This window comes from Colletes gigas, unplaced genomic scaffold (genome assembly GCF_013123115.1).
Source record: "Colletes gigas isolate AHSC1104 unplaced genomic scaffold, ASM1312311v1 Colletes_gigas_Sc00038, whole genome shotgun sequence".
NCBI classification, from domain to species: Eukaryota; Metazoa; Arthropoda; class Insecta; order Hymenoptera; family Colletidae; genus Colletes; species Colletes gigas.
Window position 1 is genome coordinate 1,563,887 of NW_025106667.1, and position 12,491 is coordinate 1,576,377.

Below are 12,491 nucleotides of genomic sequence, written 5' to 3' on the forward strand. Positions count from 1 at the left end.
GTTAGTTATATTCGTCTATGTAGATGAATAAGCTAGATAATATAAAACAAATACACTCAATTTCAAAGAAATACTTTAAATACTGGTTAAATAGAATGAGTGATATTACATTTTCATCTTAAGTTGTTATAGATTAGATTTGATGAAATATTGCCGTACTTATTATTTCCAGACGAGCACTGGCTTCGATACGACCATAGTCGTTCTCCACGGTCACCCTGTATAATCCTGCATCTTCTTGAGTGACTTCGACAATTTCCAATATTTTCACGTCGTCCCTTTCCTTTACGGAGATCCTCGCTGTTGGCGTAACGGCAGTGCCATTTTTGTCCCATTTCACCCACGGTGTTGGATGACCGACCACTGCGCATTGGAAACGCACGGTTTCGCCTTCTTCGACCACTCGATTGTGTGGAACCGCGTAAAATTTTGGTGGACTAATTTTTGGCCGTCTTAACATCGACCTGCTTCGCGGCAGAAGCTGCGGAGACCGCAGTTCTCGACCATCTGTGAAACGTTCGTTTTTAGCAGTTTAACGTTAGTTCTACTGGTTGTCTATTTGATAAACAAATGCAGTTATTGGAAGATACTCTTTCGGTCATTCATATAACAGTGGTACCTTAATAGTTTCAATAAAATATTGGTATCTTTTTTGGAATTTTATTCATTTAGTAAAATAAAAAATGTACAATTTAAACTAAAAATTATTTAGTAAAAGTGCACCCAAACCAAATTGAACTTGATAGACCATGTTTAACGATTCTTAACTTTCTGGAAAAAAATGAAACATTATAAATGAAATACTTACGCGAAACTGCCGGAGATAAGCTTCTAATTGGCGTCGAGCGAGGCGTCGATCTTGGCGTCGATCCTGCTGACAGTAGACCCAGAGGCCTCGACAATCTTTGGCTCAAAAGGTTTTCTTTCCCTTCAGGTACTTTACAATAGAAAATTGATTTAAAATGAAATATTTTCAACGCCTTATCAGGCAGCTATAATTTCCATGGAAACCTACCATCCACTATTAGACAGGCTGACGTGAATGCTTTTCCAAGGTCGTTGTAAGCCACGCAGGTATATTCGCCCTCGTCTTCTGGATACACGTGCTGGATAATTAGACGCGCTGTTTCTCCGTCGAATTCCGCAGAAAAGTCCTCGCCCATCGAAAGAATCTGAGATCAAAAACGTGCGAATAGAAAATGGAGAGTGGACTGTTTCTGGAGACGAGGGGATAGAGTGTACGCAATTTTGTGTCAAAATGAACGCACATCATCATAAGTGTCGGTAGTTGTAGCGTTAAAGATGTTAGACAAGCATTTTGGTATAATTTCTACCTTTCCTCCACGTTCCCAGCGCACCAAAGGTGCCTCCGGCGTGGCGCGAACTTTGCACTCGAGGGTAACAGCATCTCCATCGCAGCATCTCAGGTCTCGCAGTTCTCTTGCAATCTCCGGTAAAGTCAGCACCTTCCTGTCAATAAAAATTCAGAATAACAACCGTTCGACCGAACGAAAGCACGCCGTTGTTCCGTAAATTGCAAACTCGTCAAAGAGGGATGCTCTAATCTGGCTTACCCGTGCGTGAACCCTGATTTCTTCATCTTGTCCTCTTTGCCTTGACCTGAAAGCATAATTGTTCCTTCGTTTAATCAAACCGTCGAACGCATACTCGTTTCTCTTCGACGCTAAGTATTACCTTTAGCGTAGATCTGTAAAGAAATCACGGCCTTAGCCTCCCCATGGCAGTTGCGCGCTATCACGGAGTACGTTCCCGTAAAATCGAGTTTTGCGTAGGGTATTTCCAATCGGTACTGAGGTCCTTGCCCGACCAGCCGGAAGTGGGCTGCGTCCCGGTAGTAATCAGGCTGTAAAAAATATTTAATATCAAACTATTAATAAAAATATGAATTAGTTAGGAACAGTTAGGATCCCTGGACCTTGAGCGCATTTCATAGCTGTTATCAAAGTGCATTAGCCATCTTTCATCAGCACAAGGAGTAATCGATGATCGGTGATCTTTTCAAAGTGGTCAAAGGGTTCGAACTCGAGGCATTCCAGGGAGAGAGAGAGTGAGTGAGTGTGTGAGAGAGAAGTAAGGACAGTGATAAAAGTGAGATGAGAAACGTCTTCGTCCGGACTCTAGTCCATATAGGGAGCGAAAGTTGAACAGATCGCTTCAGACTGATCTCGTTGTTCGTATGACACGAGTGCCAACGCATATTACCGTTTTTCATTACTTAATTGCACGTCCCTCTGCCGGACACGCCTTCGTTATATCCTCGGAAATTAAGGTCATTGGGAAGAAAGGCACGTTTGTGCAAATCTGATCCAACAGGACAGTTCACGACGATCCTAATTGCACAGTAAACAATTTCCTAGTCAGCTGTATCAAACGTTATCCTTGATTTAAAAAAATAATCCGATACTCGTAGTTTGTGCAAACTATGCGACTCGGATGAAGATTGAACTTGTCGCAGTAGACGCGGCGAATTAAGTTTTTACGATCTCGAACGCTCAAAGTCGAATCGTGACATAATGGACCTTCTGAGACCCATCTATCTTTCACCTGTCACAGTACTGTTCGCCTACGATGAAATTTATGCGGACGACACTTCCCGTTACGGAAGAGAGGCGCGACAAATCGAAGCAAACCTGGCTCCCGCAAGGACTTCTCGCAATGTCATCGTATATCGATCTATATTTACCCGTGTCGAACAGATTGCCGACACAAGAAAAGAATCCTTCCAACGCAAGCAGTCGAGCAACTATATTTTTATATGCCTTTCAGATGGATTGGACAACGGATAATTGACTGTTATTAAATGATTTGGATGTTCCATTATTCGGTAAGAATTGTGGAAACGTGATAAATATGAATATTAAATAACAAATAAATTGGTTACTATATTTTATAATTATTACGCTCTCTCGAATCATTTCAACGTATAATTTAAATTTAATCCGGAGCCGGATTCCGCTGATCGGAATAAACAGGAAGCAAAATCGAGGGAACTGCATCTAAACGATAAAGATTTTTCGATCGGCGATCGATCGTATCCAGCGTGAAATCAGTGCGCATTTTTCCTCATTTAGCAGTTGCAGCTGCGTTGAAAACGAACTTGTACGTATTTGGCAGGTTGGCCGACTATATATGTTTGCTGTCGCGACGCGTCGCGTCTCTTTTGATTTACAGGAAAGAATGGGAAAGGAAACTCTGACTCGGCCAACATCACGACGAACTGGTGTTGACATTAACGCGTAACTATCGATTGGTTCGATGGATGCCCTAACAAGCTGCGTTAGATCTTCGTAGATCATCTCAAATATCGACTCGAGTCTCGTTTGATGATTTGGTAAAGTGACTCGAACGTCGCGTGTACAAATACGGAAGAAATACATTTAACGTAATTATATGTACAAGTAATATATAAGCTAAATTAAATTATTATTATTTGTAAAATAGCACTATTGTTTTAAATAAATGGGGGAAATTCTAATATTTATTTCAATAATCGGTATTAAAAAGTCAGATTAAAAATAAAACAAAAGTGGTCTCTTTTATTCCGATATTTTTCTCTGAAAATTCAGAAACAAATTTGATTATAACGAACAAAACTAATGCTCGTAAATTATTAAAAAATTATTAGTATCGTGAAAACCAGGAAACTTACTAGTCTATTTGCACTGACTAGTTATTTTTAAGACTCGTCTTGTGAAAACGTTAAAAAGGAATGTGAAACTAGTGTTTTACTTACATTTCGAGATCCAACATCGAATATAAATCCGGTTGGAAAATAGGGTGGTCAGCTATTGAATAACCGAAGTAAATCACTGGTTTAGTCAGGAGGTTTCCAATGAATATTCGTATTGGCCGGAATAGGAAATATCCATGTTACTGTCCGACTGTAAATACTGAGGATCGTGAAGGAGGTCGGTTGGGGGACAGAGTGGTATTTCGTTCGCCAAAGACACGCGACGACTGTTTTGCCGCTCGTCCTTTCGCACTACCGATCCATCGACGAAGAAAGCCGACTTGGTGAGGAAAAGTGGGGAGACACTCGAACTGTCTACTCTTTTCGATAATGCAGATATCCTCGCGAGTGACGCGGATACCATATACACACATTTTTCCGGTCACCGATTACTTCCGGTTCTCTTTACGACTTGACATTAATACGTCTCTACAGGCAAATTTAAAGGGACATTCTATATACATTCCATGACAAAAACTCGGCTTTATTTCTGTGAAACGTTGCCAAACACTCTATCGAAACATCCTCACGATGCTGTTTTTGTTCTATTGCGAGCAAATGCGTTGTACAGCACTTTTTGAAATGTCTACCATGTCTGCAAGCTCACGCAATTTTCTTCACCATTTCCGGTGTGGTCAGTTCATTTGGTCGACCACTGCGCTTGTTTTTTGAACGTCGAATGGACGTATTAAGATCTATCATTGGTATGACGTCAACATACTTAAAATTACCACTGATTAGTATTCAGTGCGCACCGTTTTGCGCGCGGCACCGTCGGAATAAACTCGGAAAGGTTTGTACGTATGAGTATCGATACAAACGTGAATGGAATAGAATTTCGCGCATCTGTAATAATATTCTTAAAACAAATATTGTACGTCTCTTGTAACGGGTTAGTAATGTGCTTTTTTAAGCAACTATAAGTAACTATAATTATAAAAACAAAAAACTAAACGTCCACATATGTGGTCAAGGGCGTGAAGAGGTTAAATTGTTGCCTTCATATTTTGTCCGGGGTTTGGACGTTTTTCCACTCTGTGGAACGGAACTAGAAGTCTAGTAGTCGTATCCGTTCGGTGGTCAGACTCGCGAAACGCATTCACTGTCGGAAAGACCTTCCTCCTGCTCGAGCAATAAATTTCTCTCTTTCTCCTGGCTTCGGGTGTCTAACCTCACGTAACTTACGGTTACCTTTTAAAGAGCCGTCCAATATCAATGCCGTTTCCCCGACGCATATAATGCGTGGCCCATTTACGGGCATAATCCGGTATGTTACGTTGTCATTTCTTTTTCGCAATCACCTTGACCCACATCATGGATCAGAACGGCATTAGGGACACGTCAATTCACCGATTGCGCAACATTTCCTTTCTTTTTCTTGTTCCATCCGCCATCATCCACCCGCTAAGTCCATACAATCAAAGAAACGCTTCGTTTCTGGCTTATACGGTTTTCCTTTCCAACGATGACAAATTAACGACCATCGGTAAACAGATCGAATAGTTTAAGCGCCAGACTCTCATGGTTTCTCACGCGTTCTCACAAGTACTCGATCGATTACTTATACGCGTATAATTGTGATTATTTTCCACCTGCCTTGTTAAAATCAGTTTAACTCTCGAACGGCGGATTTCGATCCGAATCTGAATTGAAGAAATGCACGTTACCTTGAGAAAGTCGCGCAGCCACATTACTTCCGGTTTGGGATCACCGACCACTTCGCAGGAGATGATGACAGTGTCTCCCTCGAGCGCTTCGGTGGATAAAGGTTTCGTGATGAAGAGAGGCTCTTTTGAATACCTACAAGTTTTTATACAAAAAAGAAAATTATCTTACATTCGTTGAACTTAGTTACCAGTGATAATTATTCATTTATGTATTTATTATATGATGTAAACATGTGACCACGTACAGATAGAAAAAGTTCATTTTGTAAGAATGAAATACAAGTTTACAAAACGACGATTTATTGATGCTTACGGTATATCTGACGTTGCGACTGTTACAGTTGGTACTCCTTCGAGAGACGACACTTGGTCGTCCTGAATCTCGGTACCAATAACTGCTACCCTTCCAGATGTTTCAGCATGGCCGACCTCGTTCGTAGCTGTACAAGTATAAAGGCCGCTATCTCTGTCAGTGACCTTGGCTAAGGACAGTTCAACGGCGCCATCGTGATTTAAGGTCATCACTGTTCTTCTGCTTGGACGAAGACGAATTCCATCTCGATGCCTGAACAATCAATAGCCATACCTCGATGTCAATAGTCTTTTAAAGTTGTTATTAAATTATTTCGTTGGGTTTATTAAATAGATAACGTTACCATACGACACCGACGCTGGGATACGCCTCTATCTGAGCTGTCATTCGTAGATCGCCACCCAATCTGATCGTGTACTCGGCGTCGAGACCGCACAAGAATTCCGGAGCTATGTAAGCACGAATGCCCTTGTCTACGACGAGGATACATCGACAGGACACTGAACCGTTCACATTCCTCGCTGTCACCATGTAACACCCAGAATCCTCCAGGGTGGAGTGCGTGATCTCCAAGGTATAAAAGCTCGAATCGTTGTTCCAGAATACGTGACGATCTTTAAAAAGATACAAATCAAAAAAGCATTAGTCTATTAAAAGAGTGTAAACATATTTTTTAGTATTATACAAATTGTAAAGTAGTATTTTTTGATGCTGTTGATTCCCAGGGACCAACGTCGCTCAAACAAAAAGTGTAGTTAGTGTTTAATTTCTAAGTTTAATTCTGTATCTGTTAATTGTAATGTCAAGACAATCGTTGCATTGCCAATTGTAACTAGAATGGTTTTAAACTACAATTGATCAATTCCAATTCATGGAAGCAATTTATAATAAATTGTTAATTGCGTTAATGTATCGAAGATTCTTTACCGTCTTGATGAATCTCGGTGCCATTCTTAAACCACGTGACCTCTGGAGTAGGGTTTCCTATCACTTGGCAAGTTAATCTCACAGGATACGTTGCCTGGACCCTTCTGTCTCGAATCCTCATAGTGAATTGTGGTGGTCTGTCTTCCAAGTCGTCCTCCAAAGCTCTGGGGATCAGAATATATTCTCAAGTATTACTTATTTCGCACAAAGAAAGTGCAAGACTGATGATGTTTCTTGTTGCATTGCCCGATTGGTTTTACCAATACAATGTAAAACTATAGATTACTTTTTTTAGCGAAAGGTAGACGATTCCATGTATTTGACATAATCGTAATACACGTGATCAATAAATAAATCAATTACACGTACCTTGACCTAAGTTTAGCATCGGCTTCGATGATCTTCGGATCATTGACGACGAGCACTCTAGCAAACGATGAAACCTTCCCAACCATGTTGCTTGCCTCGCAAATGTATCTGCCAGAGTCGATGTCCTGGACGTTTTCAATCGTCAGGGAGCACTTGTTCCCATTATAAGAGATCAAGCATCTAGGATCGTTGTTCGGATCTATATCGGTCGACTCGCGGCTCCACTTTACGTCAACTTTCGAGTCCCCGCGAACCTGCGAATGTGTCGAATCAATTTGTAAACTTCAGGTTTCATTCAAAGTCTTTATCGATGCACGATACATCATAAATCTTGCTCGTTATCCCTAATAGTAACTATATTTTGGTTTGCTGCACTCGCCTGGCATTCCAATTTCACTGTACTCCCCTCGAGCACTTTCAGTTGACCTGGCAAGATTTTTGTGAACTCCGGTAGGTCGACGGTCTCGCTGACTTTTACGGTGTTTGTCATTGTCGTGGATTCGCCCCATCCGTAACGATTCCGCGGAGTCACTTGGAACTTGTACTCGCCACCCGGTTTCAAGTTGAACGCGTCGTAGGCGTTTATAGGTGTCATACCCAGCTAAACGAGAAAGGAAAATTAAGAAATTATACGTGGGGAAGAAGGGCCTACCAAACTATGCCATACACAGATGATCGTTAAATAACGTAAATTATAAATGTAATATTCCTTACTTGGTTCCTTCAAAATTGGCAGATTATAAGAAAATTAACGTTAGTAGTGTATTTTACATTCACGTCGATTTAAAGTATGATACATCGAGCTGGTAAGTAGTTTACATCCAGAGTTGATGTACGTTTAATTTGTATACAGAGGCGATTTTGCATTTAAAAATGAATCGAAAATGTGGAATAAAAATTTTCCGTACGTTGCTTCATTTGCCACGACACTTGTTACGTAAACAGATGATTAAAGAAATCAAGATCGAGCATGGAATTTTTCGGTTATTTTCGTGGATACAAACTACTTGGGTTCGAGAATAGGGTGAATAATTAAAATGGTACCTCAACCCATCGTGCACCACCGTCGCTACCCATCAACCAGGCGTCGACTCTGTAAGCGATGACAGGCGCAGGTCCTCTTCGTTCCGCTTTGCCCCAACTTAGGGACAACCAATTTTTCCCTCCGTCGACCACAACTGGTTCGCTGCTGATAGGTCCTGGCACATCTAAACAAAAATTCTGGTTCCTCATTTCCATTAAATCTTGAAGATTCGATCATTTCACTTTCGCCAACCTCTGTGCCCGTAGAGATATTCTAGAAAGCCAACGATCAAACAATCCTTGTCGGACCACGAGCGTCTCAGACGAGAGATCGTCGTGTGCTCGTCGTTGCTCGCGACGATTCCGTGATCGTGTTGCTTCATTTTTAATCAGATTTCATCTCACGTGTAAACTTTTCGAGGAATCCGTAATTCCTTTTACTTAATTGGCCGAGTTCGGTGGTGAAACAGCACCATCTTCGTTCGCGAAATTCTTACGTTTCTCGAGTGAAATCGAAAATGTCAAGGTGTTTTTTTTTTTTTTGCTGGTTGGCCAAGGCTCGAAAAAAAGTAGGGCATACGAAATGACTCGCGTCCCGACGCCGACTGAATTTTGAATTTGTGAACACAGATGGATGTTGGAGGGAGACGAATAAGCAAGGCAAACGAAAATAACCCAACGGGAGGTGTTCCACGAGCCGTGAAACGCATGTAGGTGGTGTCGTTTGCAGGTTTATCTGTCGTAACGCGAGAACCACCTTGTGGAATTGTGTCACCTATTTCCACTGATTGCTTTCGAATCAATGGAACACGTATCACCCACAATTCTGCTCTTGTTACATTTGACAACGGTGTTGTTGCGATTTGTCATTGGCTGCGGAAACCTCTTGGCAATAGCGAGTAACAGACGATGACATTGCTGACAATTTAGTAGCCACCACTCTGTTTACAATGTTCTATCGCGTTAAATAACATTAGCGTTTCTCGAGCAAACTTTCGGTAATATTGGGATTCCAGTTTTCAGCGAGTATTTCAAAGTTTACGGGCTCTCTAAAATTACAAATTCCGTACCACGAGCGAGGTTTATTTATCGTACGGCCTACTTGGATGGAACCATATGCTCTCACAGTTTCCTCTGTTTATTTCTATTGTGCATAAATCCGGAGAAATTTCGGCGTTGAATCGTGCCGTGAAATTTTTATCGCTGAATTATCGCCGTCGAGTTTAAAAGATTTACACAATGCTCAAGTTCAAGTGACGAGACGGTTGCGCAAGATTAATTCACAACAGACCGCGGGACCTTTGATTCTAATTTCAGAATCTCGATGCCCTTCCAACGTCTGTGATTTTGCTCGGTGTAGGTAGTTAATCATGTCACGGAATTCTTTTCTTTCCGTGTATGTGTAATAGATTACGTTTGTTTCGTTCGCAGCTAGTCCACTGTACCGTGCTATATTTTAAAGCGCGTGGTGGCTTGGTCAAGGAACTGTCACATTTGGCACTGCTTCAGCTTCGAATTCAGTAAACTGGAAACGTATACGTCCGTCATTTCAGTCGACAGAATCACGATACTATCGTTCGAATTACATTTATTCGAGATCTTGCAACCACCATTTTTTTTTTTTTAATTTCATGCCTGCTTCTAATGTTTACTAGATTTTTATGTTACAGAAATTCCTCCCCTTTACTAACAATTATGGTAAGTCATTTCATAAAATAACTAACAAATATTTAAGTCTGTTGCATTGTCGAAAAGAATATTATATTTCGTCAACAGGAGTATTTAATTAGAAAACCAACATGGTTAGACGCTCCATTAAAATAAAATCTGATATATTGTGAAAAATAATGTGTACAGACTTTTGTTTGCGGATACTTAAGAAATGTTAGCGCGGTATGCTGATTAGTCCAAATATTGACGTCATTTCAAGCGTCGGTTGAGTCCAGGGTTTATTTGGATTTCTGCCATTAAAAGCTGGGCCAAGTGTACGATGAAGCTACAGTCACTGTCGCCGGACTGTGATGTCTAATTATAATCGCTTGATTATAATTAGTCTACTTAATTAGCAACGTCTGACACTTGCATTGTCATTCCGGATTGGAATAGCTCGTTACCTTCTCTGACCGTGAAAAGAGCCAATCGCGAAAAATTCCATTGTTCGATTCAACGGACACGTCAGTCTTAATTAAAAGTGTACTTACTCTTCACGTAGGACATTTCGTCGTCGCGACTTTCACTCGACAGACCTAGAAGACTTCCGGTTTCGGTACGGTTGCTCAAGGTACTCCAGTCAGGTGTCAGTGACCTGGCGCGTTGTTTCACCTGTAAAAAGAATTCAGTGGACACGTAATAGTTATCAATGAAATTTAGAACTTAAAATAACATCTACTTGTTTTTTACTTAATCATGCTTTTGCTTTTTTCTTTCGCCAAAAGTGTTGAAAGAATTTCTTTATCGTCCTCTACATTTAATAGCAGCAAAAATAAATAAATTTTTAGTTATTTTACAATAAGAAGGAATAAAACCTCGACTCACCTTAATAGAGAAGAAACTTCTGTCGCAGCCATGTCTGTTTTTGACAAGTATACAATAGGTGCCCTCGTCCTCGGGTATAACTCTTTTCAAAGTCAACCGAACGTAATCGTCGATGACTTCTTTGTGAGATCGAGGTCCATTGGTGATGTCTCTTAAACCTTTCATCCAGGTCACTGGAGAACAACAAAAGATTGGGGATAGTAAACGTAATTCGGAATTTGGATGAGAATGAAACAAGAATAGTATATTCGAGTGACAAAGAATGAAGTTACTTTGCACAATAATCGATTCTGAAAACGAGCACGAGAAATCTAGCAGTAGCATCTTACCTCGAGGTTTGGGAACTCCAGAAAACCTAAATGACACGCTGACATCTTCGCCAGCAACAACGGTCATCGATTTTTCCGCGGGTCTCGAGGCGAACATGGCTGGTTTTCCATCGTCGATCGCACTCGGGGATATTACGTCAATCGTGGCCATGCTGTCCACGTGTCCATAAGCGTTAATTGCTCTGCAAATGTACGTGCCTCTCTCGGATTCCGTAACTTCCGGCACGATCAAAGTGTGAACACCGGATTCTGTGAAAGTCTTCGCTTTGGGAATAGTGACTGGCTCCCTTCTTTCACCGCGGAACCATCTTACTTCCGGTGTGGGCATGCCTACGTTCATTTTAAATTCCAATCAATTTTAAAATTGTTCGAGTCAGTTAGTCGTCGACCAAGTTGTTTAATACCTTTGACTTCGACTTGAAGAGCAACAGTGCCACCGGTGGGCACTCTGTGATCGTTCAAGAAACTGGAGAAATGAGGTCTCTTGGAAGCCTCGGTGCTGAAGTAGTCGTCGAACATTCTCCCGTGTTTGCCAGCCATTCGTCGAACTTGTTCTTTAAAGAAAATGTTTTTTAATGGAAACTCGAATATTTTAAAAATGTAATATGATTGAAAGTGTAAATGTTACCGTCAAATTGAACAACGTGGGCTATTTCTTCGGTGCGCATATCGTTCATTGCTCTGCACGCGTACCGGCCGCTGTCCGAGGAATTCGGTGCAGCGATCTCCAATCGATAGATCCCATCGTCTAGGTAACTATGCTTGTAACGATCGCCTTGGAGGACCAGACCATCTTTCAACCAAGAGATAATCGGAGTAGGATGGCCACGTACTCGACATTCCAAGATCAATTCGTTGTCCGAATGTCGATAGGTGTCTGAACAAGTAACAGACTTCGATTTTAATATACTCTTTTTGAATAATAGTAGAGTGATCCTCTGGAAAATATTAGCTGTAGATATTGGAGGGGACCAGACGTGTAAATTAATATTCACATTTAGTTTCGGATTTTCCTCACAGTTACGAGACAAGTGGAAGTAGTAACGATACAAATAAAGACATGACGTTGCTCACAAGGGGAAGCTACCCTTGTCGGTAATATTACATCTAAAAGTAAAATATTTTCTAGTTGTTGGATTCTTCGAGTACTTACCTTTAATAGATCTTGTAAAGGTGGGGGGTGAGAGTGTTGGTTGGAAATCGGGATAAATTTTTAAGGTGGATTCGGTGGTTGCAATCCCATGAACATTCTCGGCAACACAGGTGTACAGTCCGGAATCTTCGGGGAGGGCTTCATGCAGTTCGAAATAAGCCATACCGTTGTCAAACCGAGTTCGATATCGGTTTGAGCTTATGTCGAGTTTCTCGCCATCTTTGGTCCAGTAAACTCGTGGTTCCGGGTGTCCAAGTACCGTGCAGGTTAATCTTGTTCTCATACCAACCCCTACGGTTCTGTTGGTCAGTCTTGTGCAGAACGATGGTTTCTTTCCCTTTTCGCGCGGTATAATCTGCAAATAAAATATGCAATTTTAATAAGGTGTTCCTAAAAGGTATAACTGCTATAAAAGATAAAACGT

At 41.2% G+C, this 12,491-nt stretch overlaps 1 protein-coding gene across 12 annotated transcripts in view; it reads right to left on the reverse strand.

Moving 5' to 3' along the window:
• The window catches only part of LOC122402691, a 67,971-nt gene that overhangs the window by 14,869 nt on the left and 40,611 nt on the right, over nucleotides 1–12,491 (reverse strand). For all 12 annotated transcript variants that reach the window (XR_006259548.1, XR_006259547.1, XM_043405686.1 and 9 more), the window contains 19 exons: nucleotides 12,068–12,422; nucleotides 11,543–11,791; nucleotides 11,319–11,468; nucleotides 10,915–11,244; nucleotides 10,586–10,758; nucleotides 10,252–10,372; nucleotides 8,072–8,235; nucleotides 7,407–7,628; nucleotides 7,028–7,281; nucleotides 6,659–6,822; nucleotides 6,075–6,345; nucleotides 5,732–5,983; nucleotides 5,419–5,551; nucleotides 1,696–1,864; nucleotides 1,575–1,620; nucleotides 1,335–1,470; nucleotides 1,016–1,172; nucleotides 809–937; nucleotides 160–507 (listed from right to left, as the gene is read on the reverse strand). Coding sequence is in view for 10 of the 12 variants with exons in the window: in XM_043405686.1 (XP_043261621.1) it covers nucleotides 160–507; nucleotides 809–937; nucleotides 1,016–1,172; nucleotides 1,335–1,470; nucleotides 1,575–1,620; nucleotides 1,696–1,864; nucleotides 5,419–5,551; nucleotides 5,732–5,983; nucleotides 6,075–6,345; nucleotides 6,659–6,822; nucleotides 7,028–7,281; nucleotides 7,407–7,628; nucleotides 8,072–8,235; nucleotides 10,252–10,372; nucleotides 10,586–10,758; nucleotides 10,915–11,244; nucleotides 11,319–11,468; nucleotides 11,543–11,791; nucleotides 12,068–12,422 (3,823 nt within the window). In the remaining 2 variants the exon portion in view is untranslated. The remainder of the gene's footprint in view (nucleotides 1–159; nucleotides 508–808; nucleotides 938–1,015; nucleotides 1,173–1,334; nucleotides 1,471–1,574; nucleotides 1,621–1,695; nucleotides 1,865–5,418; nucleotides 5,552–5,731; nucleotides 5,984–6,074; nucleotides 6,346–6,658; nucleotides 6,823–7,027; nucleotides 7,282–7,406; nucleotides 7,629–8,071; nucleotides 8,236–10,251; nucleotides 10,373–10,585; nucleotides 10,759–10,914; nucleotides 11,245–11,318; nucleotides 11,469–11,542; nucleotides 11,792–12,067; nucleotides 12,423–12,491) is intronic.